Genomic DNA, 26,212 nt, shown 5'->3' with positions numbered 1-26,212 from the left:
GCATCAGAATTTAAATTAATATTATAAGATTATGCAAAGTGTGTGCTTTCAAGTGTAACTCAGCTGATTTTAGTATTCTTTTATTTTCCTTATTTACAATGCTATTTTAACATTATCTGACCACTTTTAGTGCTAATGATACTTATTACCACTGAGTTTACTCAGCTTTCTCTGGAAGGCACCATAGATCTCCTTGCATTATTCCAAGGAAGAACTATTGTTGTTCACAATTTCAAGGTAAAAATTATAAGATTCCTTGAAAGAGTTTGTATAATGTGCACATCTGGAAATAGAGTAAGATCACAGTATGCTTAATTTACAAATGATTTACCAATGTTTCCTTCTTGTCTTCCATTAAAAACAAACAAACAAAAAGCCTTTGAGTTTTAAGAATTAATTTACTGATTGTGAATTGACCCCATAAATTTACTTTCCACTATTTTGAATTGGCCAAGCCTCAGTGATTTCAAAAGCACTACAACAATTTACAGTCACCACATTTTAAAAGTATTCACATCAGCACGATATGGATCATCTTTTGCTTGGCCAGTGTAGGTTCTGCAACATTTTTATAAATAGGATTACATGGCAATGATATTGGAAATACAGCTGGAAACAATTCCATTAATCCATCACAGCAGCAACAGAATTAGTGCAGCCTCACGACCTCAAAGTGAGCTGACTGAACATCTAATGGTATGATTGAACCAAGCCATGGATCACCAGCAGCAGTACTTGTGCAAACTGAACAGAAAACAAAATAATGGATGTTTTTGGTGGCTGTGGGGCAGAATTGCACTGTAATTTTCAATCCTTATCTTTTTTTTTTCATATTTTCTGCTTTTTAGGATATACTTAGAATATTTCTCTGGCTTTTGTCATATACTAATGAATGCCATAAATGCCATTTTTCACTAGATTTTGGAAATGAGAATATCAAGTTTGGGGTATATTTTCAAATGGCAAATAATCCAAAATTAATTAGGTCTTGTATTCTTTTATTAAAATGATGTTTTTAAAGCTGACTAGCATTTTTAACTCCTAAACTAAAATATCTTACAAAGAAATTAACAATTTTAAGTGCCCTTTCTCCTCCAGCATCCAAAAGCTCCAGTCCCATTCAAAGATTTGGACTATGGCACATCTATTTGAATGACTCAAATAACTCCCTAGGCCTAACAACAACTCATAGATTATTCTTTTTTTTGCTATTAAAAGAACTCCATAACACAGAGACAGAGATAATACTTGAAGTGAAGCATAACTGACTTTTGCTTTATATTTTGTTAAATATAATGGAACATTATATACTCTTTGAAAAGTGGTTTGCCAAGATCAGTCTGTCAACACTTGCAGTAATTAGGTGATCTGTGAAGTAAGTCATGCACTGAGAGAGCAGAGGACTTAGGACCGTATTCTGCCCAAATTAAAAATAGAGAAAAAATATTTTGTGATGTACCTTCTCTAACTTATTAGCCATGCATTCTTACTTTTTAATTTTTCTCTTCATTAGTTAAGGCAATTATTTTGTGATGTGAATATACAGTGAAATGACTTCTGAAAAGGGTAGGTACTTTTTGTGAAGTTTTTTTTTTCGAGTGGCTTTCTTTGTGCTACAACTCTTTCTCTGATATCAACCCCACAAATGTGGCTTTTTACATCTCTGTTTTTAGGCAGGAACTGTCAAAATAGTCCAGCATTGCTTCATTATTTGTTGACATGTCTGATGAATCATTTTCATTTCCTTGATACATTTGGATTTCAGTGCTCTCTGCACTTTAGTGAGCTGCTAGGTCTATTCATCTGAAGCTTATTACACATAATGAGGTAAGTGAAAGGGATGCAGAAGAAACCAGATTGATGCCATGGCCATTGAAGTGTAACTGTTCATGTTTAGAGTTGGTCCTGCTACTCCAAACATCCAGGAAAGAGAGCAAAACTGGGCAAAAGGACCATAGAGAAATGGAAAAACCCCCCAAGTATTATTTAGTCATGTATTTTTCTGTTCTCTTCTCAGTATGAAGAAGGTAATGGCAAGAATGACAAGGTTAGTGTTTCATAAAGTTGGCTTTTCATTCTGCAGTCAAATTAGATCTCTTTAGATTTGTGAGGTGAGGTTATCTACCCTGGGTTTACATTTCAAATCTCAGCTAGTTTCTGAGCCTTTTTCTGGCCAGTGCTGAGGAATAAATATAGCTGTATGAGCCTGGCAACATGGTCAGGAGCTACTTTCATCCTTCTGAGCCTCTGACATGTGCAGCTTGTCCAGATCCATTTAGGGAGGGACTTCAGCCACTTATTAAAGTCCGTGAGCAGCAAGGAGGCTGAGTTCAGCTTGCTGAGATGCTGAAGGTGCAAATTCCTGCACCTGCAGCCTCCTCATGGCTGCAGTGAAAGGACATAGCACCAGAGAAGTGGTGTTACCCTCTCTGACATGCTCACAGGGCAGGAGCCCATCTTACCTCACTGGACAATGAGGGCTTGTGTGTGCTCTTTCTCCCCTAGGCTGGAACAAGAAGGAGGTGTTTCCTCATCTGTTGCTGGGCAATGTTCTGGACCCAGCAGCATTATACAGGACCACAGAGTCTTTGGAAGGCATCTCTGGAGAACATCTAGTCCAACCCCACCCTGTTCAAGGAGGGTCAGCTAGAGTGGGTTCCCAGGGCCATGTCAAGTGGAGTTATGAGTATCTCCAGGAATGGAGACTCCACAGCCCCCAGGTGACCTACTCCAATGTTTGACCACCTTCACAATGAAGAGAAAAAAACTTACCATAACACAAATGTTTTCTTATGTTCAGAGGGAATTTAATGTGTTTCAGTTTGTTCCATTGCCATTCACATTGTTGCTTGGTACATTGAAAAATGTCTGGCTCCCTCTTCATTCGTTCCCATCAGGTATTTATTTATCCAAATGGGTAAGATCTCCTTGAGCCTTCTCTTTATGAAAGATGCTCCAAGCCCTTAATCATCTTTATGGTCCTCTCTGGACTCACTCCAGTATGTGACCCAGCATCCAGATGCAGGGATTTAGCAGAGGGGAAAGATCGCCTCCCTTGACACGCTGGCAGTGCTTTTCCCCATGCAGCAGGCTGTGAGGCTGTTTACCTTCTGTGCTGCAAGGGCACACTGCTGGCTCAGCAGCAGCTTAGTGTCCTCCACTCTAGGGCCTTTTCTGCAAAGTCAGTCAGCCACCAGTGTGTACTGGTGTCTGAGGTTATTCCTCCCAAAGGGCAGGAGCTTGCACATCCTTTTGCTGAGCTTCATAACATTCCTATTTTGCATTTCTCCAGCCTGGTGAGGGTGCTACAAAGGGTAGCAGAACCTTCTTATGATTTAGTCACTCCTCCCAGCTTTTTTGCTAGCTGCAAACTTGTTCAAGGTGCACTTTCCACCATAGACCAGTCCATTAATGAAGAGTCAAAGCAGTACTGGCTCTGGTATCAACCCCTGAGGTACACCTCTAGTGACTGAGCTCCAGTTGCACTTCATGCTCCTGATTGGAACCCCTTGAGCCCAGAAATTCAGCCAATTTTCAGTTCATCTCGCTGTCCACTTATTTAGTCTGTGCCTCAGCAGTGTGTCTATGAGGAAGTTATTGAAGAAAATATTACTAAAGTTAAGATGCAGTCATAATGTGATCACTGCTCCCATTTGCTCCCAGGCTACATGCTAAGACTTCATCAACCCTCCTGAGATAGCACTGCATCTGGTGGGTGGGTCCTGGGACACTGTCAGCATGGAGACAGGGTGCCCACAGTAAAGAGGAAAAAACAGACTTTGTGAAGTTGGATCTATCAGCAGCTGGAAATGGGTAGGTACAAATACAACATCAGCCTGGCAAAAGGTTTCACTGTATTATGCTGTGGTGCAGATTAAGTTGCAGCCCACCAATGGTACAACTTAACACAGTGAGGGAAGGATTCCCCCATATTTTGTTGAATAAGCATAAGAGTTACAGATTCTGGCTGTCTGTAGAAGAAGTAATTTTCTTTGGAATGAAATCTTGGCTGAAATGAATGTTTAAACCAGTAAGAGCTGGAAGCAATACCGTGGTGGTCTCTGTAATAAATACCGTAAGTAATGAATGCAAGGGATATATGGAACAAGAAAGAATTCCTTTCCAAATAACACATATCTTAAACTATTACCTAAAAGAAGCAGAGCTTCTTGTCTTTCTCCTACTGAGCTTCTGCTCTGAGTTCCTACCCTGAACACCCTTGAACACTGTAATTATGCACCTCTGGTCTGCCTCACTCTACTCTAAGCACTTTCTAGTACATGTTTGACATGAGGAACAAGATTTATTCAACGTTGTCTAATGATCTGGTTTACCATCTTGTAGATTACTGAAAAACTGAATTTTCAGTTTTTCTAATCTGCAATTGTTAGGAATGCATCTGTTCATTAGACTCTAAAAAATAATTATAGTTGTCTCGTAGAATAATATCACAAAGCATTTTTTATGCCACTGAATAAACATGCAAACCAAACTCTCCGTTAAGATAGTACTTTATATTTCTCAGCGTTTTTATTTACTAAACTGTTTCATTTGTTCAGTTTTTAACAGCCTTCTCTTTGCTGCTTTTGTTTTAAGGGATTTGAAGTGGACGATGAGATTCAGATATGAGTACTTTGTTCCCCTATTCATTTTTAAGCATTACAGTTGGAATTTTCAGGAATAGACTTCGTTTTCCAATATTTATTTAAGCATATGTTAAATATATAAAGTTAGCTTTCCCTGAATAAAATACTGAATGGACCTTAGCAGAAACTTTATGAAAGAGAAATGATCCTGAGATCTGTCTTTGCCAAAGAAAAGGCAAAAAAAATTGTAAAAACTTTTTGTAAAAAATTGTAGCCTGTATTTTAGAGTAATTTTATACAAAATGCAAGTAGAGAAAACCCAAGAGAAATATTAATACTTTTATTTGCTGCAAACAGCTCAATAAAATTACCCCTACTCAAATACTCACTGAAGAAATTCGGTATGCATTCCATGTTTATATTTCAGGAGTATTTAACTTTTTATTTATGTTTTATTTTATTTGGATTTTATTTTTGCAATAAATACCAATACTAAAAATCAGTATACTGCAAATCTCACTTTATCAGGTATGAGAAGAATTTACAGCAGTTTGAAGCATTTTTTTTAGCTGTGAAGCAATAACAGAGGGGGGCAGTCTTGGATAAACATCTCTTCTGTGTATTCACAAACCTCTATCTTTTGTGCTTCTGCAGATACAAATTCAAGTACTGTGTCTGTTAAAACACAATTATTTTATCTACATTATAAGAGTCAAGAAATTATCAACTGTAAAGACCTGGATTACTGTGCAGAAAGGTTCCACTCAGCCAAAGCCAACCCCTTGAGGCTCCGAGGAGGAGGAAAAGCTGCTGCTGTGGGATGGACTGCAGTGCTGCTCAGGGTGACAGCTGAGGCCAGAGAGTGGTACTTGCACTGCAACAGTGCCTGTGCCTGTGGTCTTTGAGCTCTCCCTGAGACTGAGATAGTCATTTTGGTTTGCTAAGAATTGCTATGAGAAAGAGAAGGAGTCCGTTTTCGTTCTGCATCTGTTGCAGAATTAGCTCTGGGCTGCATTGTGCTGTAACCGCTGGACTCTGCCGAGCAGGCTGCAGCTCCCTGTGAGCACAGCGTGGGTTTCCTAGGGCAGTGCGACTGGTCGCATCCCGGAGTCCATTTCGGACAGCCCCTCAGTCTGGCTCCAGCAGCTAGCAGCAATGCAATGCAATGGTAATAAAGGAGGTAGAGAAGGGTCTTCCATGAGGGTAGTAAAATGGCTTTATTCACATCTTGTCCCGGCACTCTCGGAGGCAGAGAGAGACCTTGTGGGCTGGGGGCGAGGTGGTTTTGTTAGGGCCCAGGGGCGGTCCCTGGGCGGGGTTGGGGTACAGGAGCCAATAGGGAGAAACTGAGGGAGTGGCCAAGGCTAGGGAAGGGAACAGAGGGAACATGGCATCACGGAATCAGGGGGTTAACAGGCTACCACAGAAATGCACCCGGGAAGTGCTTGGACACTTCCCACTGAACATGATTTAAGCACCTTAAATATAAAGTCAGAAATAACAGGAAATTACACCGGAGGAAAACAAGTATATACTCTAGCCTTAAACAAAGAGCCATCAGAAACTGTGCTCCAAAGTGATCTGATGATTTAAAGAATTATAGGGTATTGTGACCAAGAATGAGAAAGTGGAAAAAAGGAGAGGCAATAGTCTACAATCACAAATAGTAGATAACATCTCAAAAGCTTTTGGGTTGGCCTTTTTTCTTCTCCTTCACTCACTCTCAACACTCAGAGACTGTATTTTATGCTGTTGTAAAACTTTTTGAGGTATTTGGTTCTTGCTCTAAACATCACCTCAGTCCATGTTCTCCACAAAACTAGGTAAAAATAGGATGTTTGGCAACACTCCATCCATGACTCTACATAATTTTCTAGTATTTTTTAATTAAAATGTAGTGACTGACTTCTCAGGCTTCTTGACCAAGTACCATAATCCACATATCCACTTTTTTGCTGTTTCCTTTTCATGATTACTGTTTGGACCCTTTTGTAATCTTTAATTTATTGGTAGCATCTTTCATAAATGATAGTTTAAATGTTCCTGTAATATTGGCACTGGCCACAGTCATGTTCTTTGTGTTATGGTGCACAGAAAACAGTTTATCTGTGGCCTGTTTAACACAGTGTTTGAGGTCAGACATGTTACAAAAAAATAATAAAAATAATGTCTTGTTTCTTACACAGTGTTTCTTACAGCATAATCTTCAGAGATAATGGTGGAATCGTAGATGTTCTTCACTGTCTTACACAATCAAAATCTCTGTCCTGATGTCTGCAGTCTTGGAAGAACAGTCAAAACATCTACTTTAGGCCACTGGGCATTTCACAATGTTGTTTTTTGTAATAATAAAAACAGTAGTTAATCATAAATCTATTATTGTTATTATTGTCCAGCACATGGAAAGGAGTTACTGCTGTTTGAGCCATCAGCCAGTCTGTCCCTTCAAATGCCAAGGTTTAACCTGACAAATTAGTCCTTAAAATCTGAAAACTCTGAATGCTTTTGCATTCAAAAGTTTGGGAATTGAGTGTGTGAGTCCTTGTAGTAACAGTCCGTATGTTCACATTGCTTTTGCATATGCTGGAGCTAATATTAGCCTGTGTGAGAGGCTGAGTATACAGACAATTAGACAGCAGTTCAACTGCATCAAGATGCATCACAATCCTATCTCATCCTGATCAATTATTTTTTTCCAAAGACAGCTGAAGGAATAACTTGCCTTCCTGTCTCCTATATAGCAGAGGTAGCTCTCCAGGGGGGGAATCAGACTGTTATTTGACTGATATTAGTTTTAGAGGGCTCCCCCTCTTGTGTTCCCTGTGCTCTGTCACTGTTTAGGCTGCCAGCCTGGAAAGTCTGGGAAGCTGAACAGGAGGAGAATGTGGGTTTGGACAGTGAGACTTCTGCAGTAAAATAATTCTGTATTGGGCCTAAAATACGCAAGCTGTAGGAGTCTACAATAGGGACTTGAATCTGTGCACTGACAGAAGCAGCTTATTTGGGATTTGACTGTGTTCCATTACAATGAAGAGCAAAACTCACTGATAGGGAAGAGGGAGAATAGGATCAGCTTATTTCAAAGTGAGCTATAAGCACCTTGGATATTCTGTAATCTTCAGGCTCAGCTTACACCCAGCAGCTCTCCTTGAGCAGTTCTCCACCAGGTGATGCAGAACCACCAGGTGGCTGTTGATTAGCTGCTCCGTGCTGTATCAGAGAAACGAACAGGCAGTAACAAGGCATTTTGTAACTGACATCAACTGTAAAGCATAAAGGTACATTTCCTAAAATCATGTTTCTGCCCTTTTCTGCAGTCTGAACTTCATTTTCTTTGCATTATATCTGCTGATATTTTTAAAAACTTGGGTAGTTATTGCCTGCACACTAATGAAAAAAGAAATAACTGGTAAAAAGTGAAGAACAACTTTGTTTCTCCAGTGTACCACATTCTTACTACATGTTATCTTTTTGTTAAAAAAATGCACCTATGGCAATTTGCCATGTCCAGAAAGTATTACAGTCATAAGACAAGTAAGTTCAGATTGCTATGTATATATTCTGTTAATTTTCAAAACTTTTCATCATAGAAGTTATATTTCACAGGATGTGAAATATGTCAGCAGAGGAACACAGTAAGAGTGCAGTGCTGTGGCTTGTTTCTGAGTTCACAGGATTAGGTGAGAGCTTGGTGTGCCACACTGAAAGTGGCCCATTAAAACAAGGGCCCGAATGACACAGTGCTTTGGTGATGCTGAATCTCTACTCTGCATATCCGTGGAACAGGTTAATAATTTTTTACCGGCACAAGGAGCATCCAGTCTTCTTTTTGTTGACTTTTTTTTTTTTAGAGGTTGATTTAGAAAATCATCATGGTCAGATCTGTGCTTCTCATGTTGAGTAGCATTTATTTTTAAACCAAAGCTGCATTTGGTGGTCAAGTCCAGTGCAGATTTAAAAAATAATGTCCTAAATATGAGCTGTCTTTCTAGTGTTAAAATTAGCCTGCCAGTAAGAAGCCAGGCTGTGATTTTGCTTCTAATCTTATAGTCAGGTGGTATTTTTGTACATTTAATGGAATTACTTCTGATTTTCCAGTAGGTAAATTAAACAGAAGGTCACCATAAATATTTATAATCGCTATTGTCATTTGCCTAACTGCGTTCTCAAAGAATTTTCAACACTGTTTGTTGAACTAGCATTAATTTTCTTCACTTGCTTAGTGAATTTATAGGGCCTTCAGTGTGTGATTAATGTCAGTAACAAAATCAGAATTATTAATGGAGGTAAAATTAAACATCTGAACTCTTCATAATTCTCAGTCTTTTTCCAAGAATGAAACCCACATTTTACAGCTGTCATAGTTCAGAAGATGTTAACCTGTCATATTTACTTACAAATTCCCACTTATGTTATTGAACTGAAAATACTGTGTGAACTGTAGCAATACTCATTATTTAGCTATGAATTTATTCCTTTGAAAAGCCTGTGGGCTTCCCGAAGCTTTCTTTTAGCGACAGGCAGGAATGTGCTGGACAAATCCTGAAGTGCCCACGCTGCTGGGAGTGTTTTGTACTCGGCCCAGCTCCTCACAGACCGCAGACTGTTTTTGTGGCTCGGTAAACACGGCCGTGGCTGCGCAGCGCGGGGAGTTGCGCAAGGAGCGCTTGGCCTCCACATCCTCCCACACGCTGCACCCAGAGGCCGCCAGGGCCGGGGCCAGCCCTCAGTGAGCTCAGCCGGCTGCCTCTGGCACTGGGGCTGCCTGCAGACGGAGCCTCTCGCCAGGACAGCCTAGGAGCAAGAAGAGCTCGGAGAGGAGCTCGAAGAGGACTGTGGAGCTGAGCATATCGCAGGTTGACCACACATGATGGGTACCTGGCACACTGGTGACAAGAGTCTGCCAAAACTGAAGTACAAGGCTGCAGATAACACATTTATGGCTACAGAAGACTCAAAATACATAAAGGGAAATATTTTTCCACAGCCGTGGAGCCTGTGGGTTGCAGTCAATATGGGGCAGTGCTGCCTTTTGCATTAGGGAGTGTGTGCCTCGCTTGCTCTCTGAACAGCTGTCCTGCAGGCTGCACACTGGCCAAGGTTTTGAGAGACTGAGTTCCAGCTCTGCTCCTCTGCAGGCTTCCTTGATGGCTGTAGATACCCAAGACACCCACATGGATTTTCCTTCGTGTACATTGGATCTAGGAACTCATGTGGTAACACTTTGGAGAGCGGTGGATGTGGGGGTGGGGGACCCTGAGGATGTCCTGTAAAACTGTGAAGAACATGAACATTATGAAGAGGTATAAGCCAGCTAGTAATGCTACAGTCACCACATGTTAGGTAACTAGTGGTGAAATCTTCAATCCCAATGGCCCTCTAAACATGTGTGTGAGTTAACAGGGGTTTTAATGTTGCTGGGGTTTTTTATGTCAGCACCTAAATTCTCTATAAATTTTGCATCAGTTTCCTCACTTGTGTTTGGATGCTGCCTGTGCCCCCTTCTGCTACAGGGGTGAGCAGAAACTCCCCTTGTACAAAGGCTGAGATGTCAAACACTGAGATGTGACTGACTGTGGTGCAAGGGACATAGTAGGGAGAGCCACCACTGGCGTGTAGGGTGGTATATAAATACCTCAAGGCACCCAAGAGCTACAATACCTGTCACATTGTAAGCAGTGCAATAAAAGCTAGGTTTATGTGGAAATACTCAGCTGCTGCTGCTGCATCTGTTCTCATGTGCTGAGTCTGTAGTAGCTGCTCCTCCTTCATAAAATCCCATTTTGCTAATGGGAGCAGTTGCTGCCTTGCTGTGACTCCTTGGGTGAAATTAGTACTTTTCAGGACAGCTTAAAAACAGTAACACCCAAAAAGCAGGACAATCTGTTGAACCATGCAGGAAGTAATTATATATGATCATTTATATATACAGATTAAAGCTCAGCTGACAAATGGCTCTGGTCCCCTTGACTGGCAATAGACAATTCAGAAGCGAAGTGATCTTTGGGTGAGAGGCCACTTTGCATCTTGACTAAAAGCATAAGAGGAAAGGAAAAGGAGACACATTTCTTGAGACATTTAATAACAGCACATCATCAGAGTCAGTTCTGCTTGATACAAGTGTGCAGCAGCTTCTCTGGGAATTGGCTGGATAGCCAGGATGTTCTTTTCCATCAGCATTGCTAATTGAATATACAGCTGGGTAACTCCAAAAAAACTACCAGCAGTGAGACAATTGAATTAGCTGATGTTAAGTGGTGATTATTAGGGATGTCATTCAGTTGTTCACACAGAGGTGTCCAATGCATTCATAAGTATCCTATAATATTTTAGATGTCCTCTGGGACTTAGTTTCTAGATGTGATTTTGAGGGGTCACAGACTTACCTGAGGGATCATAGACTTACCTGAAGGTGCTCTCTGCTACAGAAGAATGTCTCAAATACCCTAAAAGCATCTTCAATGGCACTTGACATTTATGTGTATGCAACAGAACCAAGCCCCTGGTTTCTGAGTTCCGGTTCCAATTAGGTAAGTAGAAGTAGATGCCATCATCCTGCTGTGATGTTTTGTTCAGACTATCTGCAGTGCTGGGAAAAGAGCACTGCATTAACCCGTGTGCCAAAGGTCATCTTCGCAATCACAAGCCCATTGTTAGGAGTTAATCATGATAACTACTGGAAAAGGGTATCATCAAAGAGCCTTTAAAATGTGGACAATTTGATCCTAATCATGAAGTTTTTATTCCTGTATTAGATGACTTCCTGAAGCTCTGCACGTTAAGACAGCATTGTCTGATTTTTTTTTTTGAGAAAGAAGCAGTAATCAGCAAGAGTTAAGGTAAATGGTTTTTGTGCCTTCATCTTCCAAATTAAAATTTCTGAACCAGAAGAGATTTTTTTCTTTCTCTAACTATAGGAGATGAGGTCCAGGGGATTTATATTTAAATGGAATACAGATGCTAGTATAAGGAATGTGACTCAATAACCCCCAGAAAATAATCTCTTAGGAGAATGAACAATAATACAGTCATGTACAGTGGGAAATGAAACAAAAGTGTAACACACAATAACACACATTTTATCATGTAAATCAAACATTAAGAGGGTAACTCAGCAGTCTTTTGTAAATGCATCTTTTAAGCATTTAATAGACAATTCACCTGATGGAGTATAATAGAAAATGACATATTGAATATTTTAATATTCAACAGGATCTTGTTTATTCTGGCAAAACAAAAAAAACCCACACACTTCCCAGCTGCAGTAACAAACAAAAGGGTGCATAAAGTTATCTTCAAAAAGCATTTGAGCTGAAAATGCATATAAAACAAGACACCAGAAAAATGTAACATTAAGATCTTAAATACTTTCATGTTTCTTCCTTTCCAAGTTAAGCCATAAAAGCTAGTACATTCCATCTGCAATTTTTAAATGAGTTTTAAGGAAAAAAAAGCTTGTATCTTCTTTTTTTTTTTAAGTAATTATTTGAACATACTATGTATTTTCCAGCTACGATCTGGAAATACAGGCATCATAATGCAGGTTTTGCTCAGGTTTTCAGGAAATTTTCATTAAATTTTCCCAGAGGAGGTTTGCCTGAGAAGAGCAGGTAAGACCAAGTATTCCCTGAGTCATGCTTGAGTACAAACTGAAAAGTATTTCTGTTCATCACACATCCCACTAGAAACATAAGGGGGAAAAAAGCAGTATTTCTTGATCAGATAGATGGAGAAATTGATTGTTTTTCTGTTTAATAAAAGAAACTCTAAATCCTGAAGTGGAAAACAAAATGGAATTATAAAAATCTGCAGTCTTTACAGTTAGCAGTGAAGACAAGAGTTTATATGGTTCCAAGCCTAGCTATGGTTGGGAGGTTGTGCTCCAGCTGATGTGGGAGGAAAGGAAACCATGGGTAGCTCATCCAGAGGCCCAAAGAAAACACCACACTTTGGAGGTCTTCTCCTTTTGTCTCCATAATCTGAGAAAGTCCATGAAGGCTGTGGCCCATACTGTGTTATGAATCATATGCAGCTTTGTTAAGAGTAGATGTGGTAGCATTTTATATCTAAAATGAATATTATTCCATCATTTATGGTAACTTTTTCTTACTTTGTTCTCTTGCCTTGAGGCTTTGTTTATACGTAAGCTAACATTTGATCATAAAGCAGCAGCCAATTCACCTGTTTTCCTGAAATATTTGGCTTGATAAATAAGCACGGCTAATTTATGAAAAGCTAGTGATGGTGACCAAAAACAGACTAGTAAAAATATGAAGGAAGCAGGACCATCAAGATCTTCCAGAAACAATTTTTGAGCTGGAAGAATAAAGTAGGGCCAATGTCAACTATGCAGCAAAATAAGTAGTATAGGAAAGAAGATTAAATATATCCATAAATCACTGGTAAAGGCAAAACAGTCTGGTGGGTGTGGGCTTTCCTTTTGACCGGTGTTCCTCACCTTGGCCTGCTTGGGTGCATGCAGCAGCAGGAGAAATGGGAGCATTTCCCTGGAGAGGAGGAGTTCAGCTGCTCAGGCATGATGGAAATGACTACTTGAAGTGGTCAGTATACCATTAGCTGTCTATGTACTGTAATCTAGAGAGCAGTTTGTAGACATCTCTGGGTAGAAGCACCTTAGGAACACAAGCAAGAGGCTGCACATAAAAAGAGAGTTTTCCTCTGCAAATCACCCGCAAATTCTGGAAGTAAGTTATTATTTGACAAGGCCATACAAAAGGAGACTGTTGTACTCTAAGTTCAAGGAGAGTTATGGTAGCACAGGATGGGAAACCTATGAGTGTATGGCAGCATTTTTGTGTAAGAGGCATTACAATGTGCTACCTACAGTACAGTGTCTGCTTCAAACCCCCGCTCTTAAAGCTAAGTGTTGCATTTTAAATGTGTGCTTATGAACCTTGAGTTTCAACAGTACTGGAAATGCACAGCTCCCATGGCCAATATGAGAGTGGATACCTAACTGCAAAACAAGAGCCATTTTCCTAGAGGACATTCAGTTTGACAGTTATAGCTACTCCCTTCTGAGTATTTCAGAATTTTCCTCAGGAGCTGCAAGTACAAAGACTAAGTAGCTATATGTGAAACACTGGCTTGATAGTATAAATTAATTGTATCATTGATTCCTGTGACATCCTTTGACATTCTTAAATTCTCTCTTGCATTAAGTGTCTCCTTTTAAAAATTAAGGTATAAATACTTATTTATGTACAAGTTTGTAGAGAAATCTAATGGCTTAAAATCACTCAGCCTATCTGGAATGTTAATGATATTTTTATCTGCACTGTGAGCATACAAAGGGAATTACTGAATTAGCAGGTACTATTTCTGTTTTTGTAAGTACCGCATAAAAGTGAAAAATATAAGCCACATCACTCACCAGATAAATACATTTTAAAAGGGTGATTTATTAAAATCCTTAATGACAATTTTATTGTAAAAGGTTGGAAGTTCTCTCATTTTGTTTGAAGAGTGGTGTGGTCTAACTGTACTTACATATGTGACATACACGTTTTTTCACTTACATAAGTGGGCTAGTTCCAATTACACACTGGGAAGAAAATACTCATAATTGCAACAAATGACTTCTCAGTCTGTCTTGCATTGGGCAAACACTTTTGCAAAACATACTGTTTCGGTTTCTCCTGTCCCTAAAATTAGAATAATGCTTATCTAGAAAAATTAACATTAAAAATTAATATTTCATTCCCAGTATTATCTGAAATTATTAGAGCATTACCCTATAATTTTATCATTCTCTCTCCATCCATAAGGAAACCACCATGCATCATAGCTGTCAGCACAGAAGAAAGAAGTCAGTTGCTTCTTCTTCCTAATCCTCAGAGTACTCTCTTTTGTTTATGTCCATGGTAGTACATCAAGTCAGTACAGAGATCTGAAGGGCAAGAGGCACAACAAATGTTCCCAGATTCAAATCTCATGTTATTCTCTGAACTACACTGGGACAAGTTTCTCAGAGATCCAGACCATGCTAAGGGAACAAGCTGACCATTAAACCGGTAATTCTGGGACAGAATTTGACACATCTCTAGCACTCTTTAGTCATTAGTGGGGGTAAAAGTGGAAAATTAAGAAAAAAAGAAGAAAAACACTTTGAAAAACAGTCCTACTGCATGACCTTCTCTTTCCAAACCTCTTCCCAAATGTAGTCCCATAGAAGAAGGTACAGCAGGCCACACCCACTAAGATTTCAGATGCTGCTATGACACCATGATGTCTTTTTAATTCTGAAAGTTTTATTTTCAGCTTCTATGCAGACTTCAAATGCAGACAATTAAGTTCTGATACACCTGAAGTGGGTTACTGCATCATTGTGTGAATGAAATGCCTTCCCTGGGACTAGCTGTGGAACCAGTTGTGTTCAATACTACAGTATTTGATCTTGAAAAAGATAACGAAAATGATGTATCTTGTAGGAAATATAACAGGAAAAAAAAAGAGAAATATTGCACTGATTTAATGCTCCAATTAGCTTAACTGCTACTTGAATTTAATTAAATATTGCATTGCTGTAAGATGTTCATAAATGATTTGCAAATGTACATGTACAGAGGAATGGCACTAATTTGAGTGATTAAGGCTCAAAGATTTATTAAAGGATTTCACAAGATCTGTAGTAACCAAAAATGTGATCACAGAAGAGAGTAAGTCTTACAAAAATGCCTGTCTTTGTAATGAAGCTATTACTGCTGATACCAGGGTTTGTATTTTAATTTCTGGTTTCTTGCTTCATTCTACACTGTGATATTCAGGCATCTCTTGAAATGCCTCACTTCTGTGAATAATCTTACATTTCCCCTGGCACTTTGCAGAAAGCAAGGTGCTCTGTTATTTTCAAAATTCTGTGCCCTCTGAAGTGCATGAGAGTTTGACACTGACTCCTGTGGGATGTCTCGGAGCATATACAGCACTGTGTGCAGACAAACTGCAATTTAATTGCTTACTTTGCGTCCTTTTCTCCAAAATACAAAATTTCATTGCAGACACAATTTGAATACCTTTGTCACATTGAAGAGAGAAAGAATTAATTAAATCCCAGATTGTCAATCAAGCTGAGAACACAATATGGAAATCCCTGTTAAACAGAAGGCAAGTAGCAGTGCTCAAATTGTGATAGAGACTAATGTATCTTGTGAATCAAGATGCCATCTCCAATCTGTAACATAATGAAATGCACAGATTCCTCCCTGCCCCCATTCCCACTCTTTTTGCTCCAGTCTGAAGTGCACTCTGTAATGCATTATTAAGCCAAATTCTGACCCAGTTTCTTAATTATCTGTAAGCTACAGAGAACTTGTAGCAGAATATTAACTAAGGCAAGAGATGTAATACAGAAGAATCCATGATGGCATTAGAGAAAATCATTAGCATTTTGCTAACAAAATCCTTCACATTGTAATATTTAACTTAGCCTAACATGCAGAATTTATATTTTAAAGGGGCTAAGCCACCAAAATAACCCAGGGAAAAAAAAATAGAAATTAAATACAAATATTTGGAGAAGCATTCCTGGATTCACAAACTCAAAATACTTATAGCATACTGAAACATTTCTGGAACAAGAAGATTTTTTCCAACCGTTCTGAGTGGATACCATGGACAAATATTACAATCTCATATAACATTATGTGCCCAACTATTTATTTTAGCTGAACTGTAAAATGTAACCTGCTATGGGTTGTACATGTGTACCAAAATGTTGGGAAGTACAATTGGGACCAAGAACAGTCATAGCAGATGACAGTTTGAACAAACCCTCCAAACACTCTTGTGCATGGTTAGTATCAAGTTAGCAGCTGCAGTTTTATACCTCCCTGCACCGCTGCATATTAGCGGAATATGAGAAATTTTCTTGGTGAAAATACAACTACAGATACACAAAACCAGAAACAAAGAACACAAATACTTCTTCCTAAAAAGCTGCAGGCATATGTGAGTTTGAAGACTTGCTGTACCTCTGAAGTAAAAGTGTTTGAGTGAGTGAAAAACATACTGAAAGAGCAATTTATTTAGTGAGAACAATTTTTAATATAAAACATATTTCAAAATTATTTGAGGAAAAATACTTTCCCCACCCCATAATTGAATGATTTGTGGTATGTGCATATAGAAAGTCAAGCTTTAATTGTAAAATTTAGACAGCAGAGAAAGTCTGCAAAATATATTCATAATTGTGGAGCAGGATGTATTTATTCAGTTCAAAGATCAAAGAAAACCCATGTAGTCCCTTTACCATCGAGTTGAAGAGTCACCTAACTGCCGAATACGGAATTTTTATATATGTTTTTAAAAATATTTCTTCCATGAATTCCTCAATGAAGAAATTCTACTATTTCAGAAACAAAAAGAGTCAGTTAAATACGTTTTATTTGTAACAGTGTCAAATGCAGCTTGTGTGGGAAGTTGGTTCTTTGCAACACGTCAGATGATTGGAAAATGCTCGTAAGCTTAATGTACATTCAAGTACATTGCTTCAGTTTGAAGTGTACTTTCGCTACTGAAGCATCTGGATGCATCATTCCTTATGCTAACACTGTGAATTTTGCACTGCAACCTGCCAAATATTCTTCTTCCAGGAATTAAGGTGTCCAAAATTTCTCCAAAGTGATGAATAGCAAGGCTGAGGCACCTTTCACAGATACGGAAAAAACCTCAAAGTCAATATTTTATACTCAAGCACCTAGTCCAGCACACAGGCATTGAGACTAAAAGACCAATTTTCAAAGGCAGTTTCTGTAAAAGTACCACACATTTTTCTATTTTCTTCCTAGGCTAACCTGTGTATTCAGGCCCAAACATTCATACCAGACAATCCTCTACAGAGCACAGACGCCTTTTCTCATGCATTTGCAGTTCGTTTGTGTTTGACTGTAATCAAGCCAGGATTTAGTCAGCTGTCCCTTGACCCAAGGAGAGAGCAACTGTGACTCCACATGCTCCAGCGACAAAGCTGGACACCAGGACAATGTTTACCAATGTCAATGTGTCATGCAAACCATCTGTGACATCCTGACCCCACAGTGTTTGGCTCTTTCACCTCCTGAAGTGCTTTGATCCACAGTGGTGGACTGTGAGGAAATATTCATGGCCTCTTAGGCTGGAACCCATTCTGACCAATGCAGCCATGGCTGGACAGACCACCTAAAGGCCCTGATCTTGTCTCTGTTGGGCATAGAAAAGTCTGTAGTGAAAATATGCTGGTATCTATTGTTCACATCTTAGCATAATCACCAGTGCTATTACTGTTAAATGAAAGAAAGCCCCCTCCCCTAAAAGCAAAATCATCTGTTTAGACACAGCAACATTCTGCTGCCTTGTGTCATGCCACTCCATGGTTGTTGCTATTTCTCTCACAAAAATGTCCAGTATTAGGGTCTTTTGACTTTTCAGGCCTCCATTTCTTCCATCACTTCCATCACAATTGTTCGAGGGCCAGTCAGGATGAGGTTGCTCACTGTCCTGTAATCCACATGGAGAACATTGAGGCCGTTGACAGATACGACAAATTGGCAAACCTGAGGCGAAAGCAAGCAGCAAAACAAGTTATGCATTAGACTTTATTTTGTTAGGTTAATTACACAGATGTACTGTCAACTCCTGGGCAGTCAAAACCCCCAGAACTCTTCACATCATCTCATTTGGTACTTTAAAAAGCCCCCACATTTCTTAGAATTAGTCTGGCAAGGTTAATTTTCCATAACTTTGAAACATCACTTCAACTTTCAAATCGGTGGAATTCAACTTTCAAATCTTTGGAATTTTGAAGTCCTACATCAATCATTTTTTCTTATAACAATGATATTTTTTCTTGTATCAGTGATATTTTATGGTATCAATGGTGCTTTGCAAACAATATGGGACATCCAGCTCTGGAGTCCCCAGCACAGGAAGGACATTGACTGCTGGAGGAAGTCCAAAGGAGGCCACAAAGATGATTAGAACGATGGAACACTTCTCTTATAAGGAACAGCTAAGGGAATTAGGTTTGTTCAGCCTGGAAAAGAGAAGGTTTCTGGATGATCTTATTGTGACCTTCCAGTACCTAAAACGAGCCTACCAGAAAGATGGAGAGGGACTATTTTCACAAGGGCCTGGAGTGACAGGTAAGGGGGAAAGGCTTCAAACTAGAAGAGCATTGTTTGGATTAGATATTAGGAAGAAATTCTTTACTGTGAGTGTGGTAAGGCACTGGCACAGGCTGCTCAGAGAAGCCGTGGATGCCCCATCCCTGGAACTGTTTAAGGCCAGGCTGGATGGAGCTTTGAGCAATCTGGCCTAGTGAAAGGTGTCCCTGTCCACAGCAGGGGATTGGAACGAGATGATCTTTAAGGTCCCTTCCAACCCAAACCATTCTATCATTCTATGAAGACAGCTCTGGCTATTGCAGTCTGTTATCCTTAGTTTGTCTTAAACACTTTCTTAGAAATCATTTTAGTCAGCTCTTGGTAATCACAGTAAAAATATGCACCATGTTTCCAGGCTCAGGGCAAGGTCTGGATGATGACTTCACTAGATTCAGTGCCAAAAGCTCCACTGGTATAACATGAACAAAATGGATCCAAATTTTAAGAAATAATATCATGGAAGATGAAGTCAGTACTAGGACAGATTCAAATGTCACTGCCATGTGACTGGTTTTAATTTCCTTCACCAAGTATGGCTTATTAATTGATTTCAAATATGCTAGTATTTTGTTTGTAAAAGCTGTAATAAATACAAACGTTGGAAGTTTTGTATGATCATAGGCCATTTTCAAGCAAAATAGTCTTGACAGAAATATTCTGATGGACACCACTGTATATCTTAAAACACTTAAACAGAGAAAAAGTCACACCAACATTGTAAAAAAACTGCAGGAAAAGAAAGATAATACTGATTCCTCAAAGACATTAAGCCTTCTCTGTATCTAATCATAATATTACAGCGTTTGGTAAAAAGGTAAAAAAATGTGTGCAGTGTCTAGATCTGTATTTTTAATGATAAAAATATGGAGCCTAAGTGAATAATAATATTGTGCTGATGTTTCAATGGAAACAATACATTCACTAGAAAGTTATCTTACTCATAAGTCACCTTGAGTCTGTAAGAAAGAAGCTATGAAACAAGTATTACCAGAAATTTTCATGCTTTATTTTATATGGACAGGCTGGATCAATGGGTTGGGGCCAGTTTTATGAGGTTCAACAAGGTCAAGTGCTGGGTCCTGCAGCTGGGTCACAACAACCCCCTGCAGCACTGCAGGCTGGGGAACAGTGGCTGGAAAGCTGCCCTTGGAAGAGGATCTGGGGGTGCTGGTCAACAGTGACTGAACATGAGCCAGTGTGTGCCTAGGTGGCCAAGAAGGCCAATGGCATCCTGGCCTGTATCAGAAATTGTGGCCTGCAGGACCAGGGCAGGGATTGTCCCCTTGTACTCAGCACTGCTGAGGCCACACCTCAAATCCTGTGTCCAGTTCTGGGCCCCTCACTACAAGAAAGACACTGAGGGGCTGGAGCGTGTCCAGAGAAGGGTAACGGAGCTGGGGAAGGGTCTGGAACACCAGTCTGATGAGGAGCAGCTGAGGGAGCTGGGGGTGTTAAGCCTGAAGAAAAGGCAGCTCACGGGAGACCATACCACTCTCTACAACCCCCTGAAAGGAGCTGTAGCCAGGTGGGGGTTGGTCCCTTCTCCCAGACACCAAGTGACAGAGCAAGAAGAAACAGCCTCAGGTTGCACCAGGGGAGGGTTAGTGCCAGGGTCTAGTTGACATGATAGGGTTCGGTCATAGCTTGGACATGATGATCTCAGAGGTCTTTTCCAACCTATTTGATTCTGTGATATGAGAAAAAATTTCTTCACTGAACAGGTGGTCAGACATTGGAACATGCTGCCCAGGGAAGTGATAGTACCACCATCCTTGCAAGTGTTAAAAAACCCGTGTGGATGTGGCACCTGGGAACATGGTTTAGTGGTAAATATGGCATGTCAGGCTAATGGCTGGACTCGATGCTATTAGACCAACCAGTCTTTTCCAGCAGTCACAATTCTATCAGTCTATGATTTTTCACTTCTATTTAGGCAGAAGCACAAGACAGAAATGGATGCAGGTGAGGTGGGAAGCAGCTCTGGTGTCTTCCAATGCCACCTCTAAAGCAGATTTTCTCACATGCCAAGTCATTTAACTTTTGTGTGCCAGCTAACTTCCCTCTCAAGTAAAATGTGTGGTGAAACTCAATTCGTACTTGTGCAAAATGGACAGAATGTAGCTATCAATTTAAGAAAAATTATAGTGGAAGCAAACCCAATCGAAAAATGTAACATTTCATAAAAAAATATCACTGATGACTTTTAATCTCTTCTCCTTAGAGCCTCTGCACAGGAAGAGTGGCAGCAGCAGCCCCTGAAGGGATGGTAGACTCTTACACCTTACACCTTACCCTCAGAACTCCTCTGCAGAGCTGAAGATCCTGGAAGTAGCCTTACTGGTAGCCTAAATGATATCCAAAGTATGGCAATCAGTGATATAACTGAGTAAACTCCCATGGCAGTAATCTTTCCTATATATGAATATTTCAGCTGCAAGTAGCATTAGGGAAATGGTTCTGTTTTTGCATGCAGACAAAGCCTTCTAAATTTTAAGGATTTTTATTGAAAAGGTAACCCATCATCCTCTGCAGTGTGTCCAATTAGTATTTAACTGGCATGTCTATTTAGTTTAAAATGCAGATTACTGCAGTATCTGTAGGTCTCAACTTCCAGTGGTATTTCCTGATGCCTTCTACGGCTTTCCAAGATTGTATCAAGTTTTACTGAATTATAGCTCTGGCTCTAAAATAATATTTGGGTTGATTTAAAACAGACCTGCAGAAACAACATTGTCTCTTCTGGCTTAAAGCAATTTTTGGAAGTTGAATGGCTGATGTTTGTTTTACTGTTGCATATTCTCAGACTTCTTGAGTTACTGGAATCCCAATGCATGGAACTCATGTTTGGCCAGGTTCACGCATGCAAGTGTGCAACAGATAAATCTGCATAAATCATGTCATGCATATTCGGGGCCTTTGGGGAATGCTCCTGGCAGAGGAACAGACTTTCAGACCAGCCAGTCACCCACACCAGGGCTGCTGCAATGGGGTAAATGCAGATGGCACAGGCACAACAGTAGTGAAAAGCAATCTGGATGCCAAAGAGTGGCTTTCTTGTAGAAGACAAGAGCTGACACATCTGCATTCTCAATGTATTTGTTTTATCATATGCCCTTGGCAGGACTATTAACCAGCAATGGGTATGGGCTGAGAACAGTTCCCTTCATGCCATCCTTTGCACTGGATCCAAAAGGCTTATTAGTTTCATCATTCCCAGTGGAGAGGATTAGATGCAAGAAGTCCTCCCAAGCCAGATGAGGAGAAATGCAGACAGGGGGACAACAGATAGAAAAGCACAGTCCCACCCTAAAACTGCATAAAAAGACCCATGAGGAACAGGAGATGGTAATAAAGAGCCAACCACCATGGGGGCAGAAAGCTCTCTCCATAGTAAGTGCTTGACCAGTGCCCCTGAGGGCTGAGTCTCTGCAAATTCCAACCCAGGCTCCCTCAGGGATGAAGAAATGTGGAGCCATTTGCTGTGTCCTCCAATTCTGGTGATGAGAAAGAGGTTTGCACAGTCCTGAGCCCTCTGTTATGCTGAGTGCCCTCGACTCACTCAGTTTTCTTCTCCCCACCCTGATTTCCCATTCAGCACTGCATCCAGCAAGGGGAAATGAAATGCAGAGGTGCTTTGTGCATTTTGGTCATCATCAATCCTGCCCCAAAAATGTTCACATCATGCATTGCTCTGCTGAAGCTAGAAAACAAGCAAGAGCAAGTGAGCATCCTCAAACCAGCCCTGACTGAATATATCAACCCATACATTATCATCTCAGGAATCTTCTTACGGAGACTGGTCTACACAAACACATTGATTTAATGTTATGTTTATAAAAACACATTTCAAAAAGCTGTAAGGGCTCAACTCATAGCTGCAGCTGTTAAGGGCTTTGTAATTACAAACATGTAAAGTATTTCTGTTGGTTTCCACACATCAGTAACTATAATAGATGATAAACTACAGTTAGAAGAGCCTCAAAGAACCTTTTATTGCACATTTCCTCATTGCTCTCCAAGGAGCTTGACAAGAGATAACCATCCCTTTTTATCCCTTAGACTTCAAGAAATGACACAGCCCAGAATAAATTCCAACCATTTTGTTGGTCAGGATGTGGTGATCTAAAAACCACAGAACTAATAATAGTTAAATAAAGCAACACTCAAATGAAAAAACCCCTCCCTTAATTGATTTCAAATATTTAAGTATTATAGCAATAAACATTTATTGTTGAGTATTTCAATTTCCTGCCACTGGAAACAGCAGCTTATGGAAGCAGGGATAGCAGAAAAGGCACCTCTGTCTTTCTGTGGGTTTTCCATGGCACATACAGAAGGTTTAACCAAATCCAGGTGTCCCTATAAAAAGATAAACTTCAAGTTTGGGTTTACATCTGAACAGAAAGGATCTGGGACTCTGTTGTTTAAAGAAGTTAGCAAAGATTCATCATGCCATTTATCATCGGACTGAAGATGGCAAGGAGAGGCGAGAATAATTTGTTACTGTAACATTTACTGGCCAAAATCAGGATTGTGCTGTACTTGGAACTGTACAACCTTTCCTCCCCCTCACTGGTAATTGCTCTTTCCTCCACAGCAATCTTTGGCTGTCTGCCCCTCCTCAGTCTTGCCAAGCTGCCCTGCAGATGTACATCCACACCCCTTGATTTTCCTGCTGGGAGAACTGCCTGCCAGCCAAACCAAAGCCCCTTCCCTTGCAGGGGGCTGCCTGCACCAGGGCTGGACAGCTGAGCTGGGGTTGATCAGGAGCTGAGATGAGGATGACTGTGGGATCCTTCTAAGGGATGTCAGAGACTGGCTGCAGGCATGGGTGTGGAATTGCGCAACTACCTTAAAGCCAACTATTAAATAAAAACATTGCATACCTGTCACTAATTCTTTGTTAGTTCTGCCTCAGGATGACCTTAATACTTATAAATGCCACAGGAATGTTCTTAGAGGATAGGCAGCTAGACTAGATCTTTGGATATTCAGATGCTGTTTGCACTGTAGGCTTCAGTTAGCTCTCCCTGCGGAGCCAAGCCTGGCTTGCTGGACTTTTCTGAATTTAATATATTAAAAAATCCTTTAAAAATATTCTTTCTTTTCCTAGGCACACTTTTTGAAGGGTGCTGTGAAAGATTATGAAGAGCTGGAAATTCCTGCTGCAGACTTTGACTTAATTGATCACTGCTGTTTGGAACAGCCCTAAAAAGACATTTAAATTTATAGATGCACTGAGTCCAACTGTTCATCACTGGTACAAAGCAAGTAACAGCCATGCACAGTCCACAGATAATATATCTCAAAACAGTATGATAAGACCATGATTACATGGCCACTTTAATTTGAGATAAATTTTTAAAAAACCCATCCAGATGAAGAGGAGCACAACCGCCATGAGGCAGCATGGCTGGGGACGGCGGGGGACTGCCTTTTCCACAGCAGCTAATGTGTGTGCCCCACTCGAGCAGCTGGGGGGTGAGGTGCTAATTCTCCATGGATTTATCATTTACATTTCAGTGCCAGTATCAGTGTCCAGAATCCACTCTGCTTTTTTGGTTTTTGTTTTTTTGTTTTTTGTGTGATTGATTGTGTGGTTTTGGTGACTTTTTCATGTTTTATTTGTTTGTTAACTACTCTTTAAGAAAGTACAAACACTATTAAAAATGCAGATCAAATAGGTACCAAAGCAATCAATGTTACCAAATATAATGTAGGCTTGAATTCTCAAATCCAAAGCTAAATTATGCAATGAGACAGTAAAGATAGTGGCAAAAATACTGTTTCTCAGCAGTACTGATACTTTACCCTGTTATCTAGGCAGCAGTGGGAATATTCAGGGTCTAAAACTGCAAAGCATAAAGACTCTGCCAGTACACTGTAGTTTTCTCCTTCAACAGCAAAAAGGTCAACCAAACAAAAAGGTTTGATGGGCTGTTTGGTACTGATAGTAGCTCTGGCATCAGCAATTAACAGCATAAAGAGATGTTGAGAACACTGCCACTGATTAATTTCCACTGAAGGTGTGAATATTACTGTACACGTGGCAACTGTATGAAGGAAAATATTAAAAAATGCTGGAGAGAGTGTGAAATCCAGTCTTGCACTAATCTTCTCACTCCGGAGCAGCCAGGATTTCACTCCTGGATTCTATGTGGATCTGAAACAGATTTCTAGCAGCTGACAGCTCAAACCAGGACCATGTTCTGCTGCAAAGCACATCCCTTTGAGACCAAGGTAGTTCAGAAGTTATTAGCACATTGCACAGAAACAAGCCGTTGTTGGGAAAGCTGTGTCTGAAACGAGGCTGGCTCAGTCATCCACCATGAGACAGACTGGATTTAACCCTTTGCTCTGTTCATGATTTGTATCCACAGTGATTTACATACACTTGGATAGTTTGGGACAAACTTCCTTGACTACTATTCCTTCTTATCATCTGATGCGAAGCCAAAGTCACACAGAAAATTTTTACTTTAAGACAAACTATTCCCAAAATGCAGGGAGAAATGTATTTTCTTCTTGGTCTCTTTTTTTAAAAAAACCTTATTAGCATCAAGTAAAAATGGCAAATATAGGAGTTATTTTCAACCTTGGGAAGTTTTTCAGCAATTTTCCTAAGAACTAAAATAAAAGTTTCTAAGTATAACTTCTTTCAGAGCTGTTCAAAGAAGAGTGTCTTTTGACTATTTTACAGAGTAGAACTTGTACCAGAATTGACATTATAACTATTTCAAAAAGAAAAATATATCCCAATGGTAATATTTTTGCTTGTCTTCTTGCTAGTGAAAATTAAGATTAAATCCATTACAGAGACAGCCTGCTTACATATCTGTTATACAGATACCCTCAATAATTATAAATAAATGCTTTTTTCATGTCCAGCAGGCACAAGGATCAGCTGGGAGGTTTGAGTAGCTCAAACTTATAATTGCTTCATTATGGTATTCTGAAACTCACTGTGATCTTCCAGAGGAAAGTCCTCCACATGTGGTTAGACACCCATCTGTTTTATACGTGCATGAGAGACCCACAAGATCCTGATTTCTATTAAATATCAGGCCATGCTGTCCGTAAGAATCCATCCTTTATGGGCACCCATGAAGTCAGGGCTGAAGGGTTTTTTGCAATTGTCAGTGACCTGGAGATGTCATCAGCAGAATACCCAACAAATCAAAATTTTCAGACTTTAGATACTTTTAAAAGCTCTAGGCCAGTTCTAATATTGAAAACGTAATGGTTGATTCCTGTGGTATGGCCACGGCTCTCATCTGGGAAGGTTACTAAACTCCTGGAACTGAGAATGAAAAAGCAAAGCAAAAAAAAAAAAAAAAAAAAAAAAGAATACGCAGCCTTTACCATTGCTTGTTTCAAGAGTTGATACATCTGCTTTGGCATTTCTTGTCTTGATGACAGATTTCAGCAAAATTTGGGCAAGGCTTAGGTGCTACAAGAACATAACAT

General features: G+C 39.9%; 1 protein-coding gene across 1 annotated transcript in view; it reads right to left on the bottom strand.

Moving 5' to 3' along the window:
- Positions 1–13,988: 13,988 nt before the first annotated feature.
- The window catches only part of DEPTOR (DEP domain containing MTOR interacting protein), a 54,356-nt gene continuing 42,132 nt past the window's right edge, over positions 13,989–26,212 (bottom strand). Inside the window, exon 9 of the mRNA XM_039569846.1 lies at positions 13,989–18,136. Within this exon, the coding sequence (XP_039425780.1) occupies positions 18,008–18,136 (129 nt within the window). The 3' untranslated portion in view covers positions 13,989–18,007. The remainder of the gene's footprint in view (positions 18,137–26,212) is intronic.

Source organism: Corvus cornix, chromosome 2 (assembly GCF_000738735.6).
Source record: "Corvus cornix cornix isolate S_Up_H32 chromosome 2, ASM73873v5, whole genome shotgun sequence".
Lineage (NCBI taxonomy): Eukaryota > Metazoa > Chordata > Aves > Passeriformes > Corvidae > Corvus > Corvus cornix.
The sequence above is the reverse complement of the archived record's forward strand: the minus strand, read 5'-3'. Positions and strand labels throughout refer to the sequence as shown.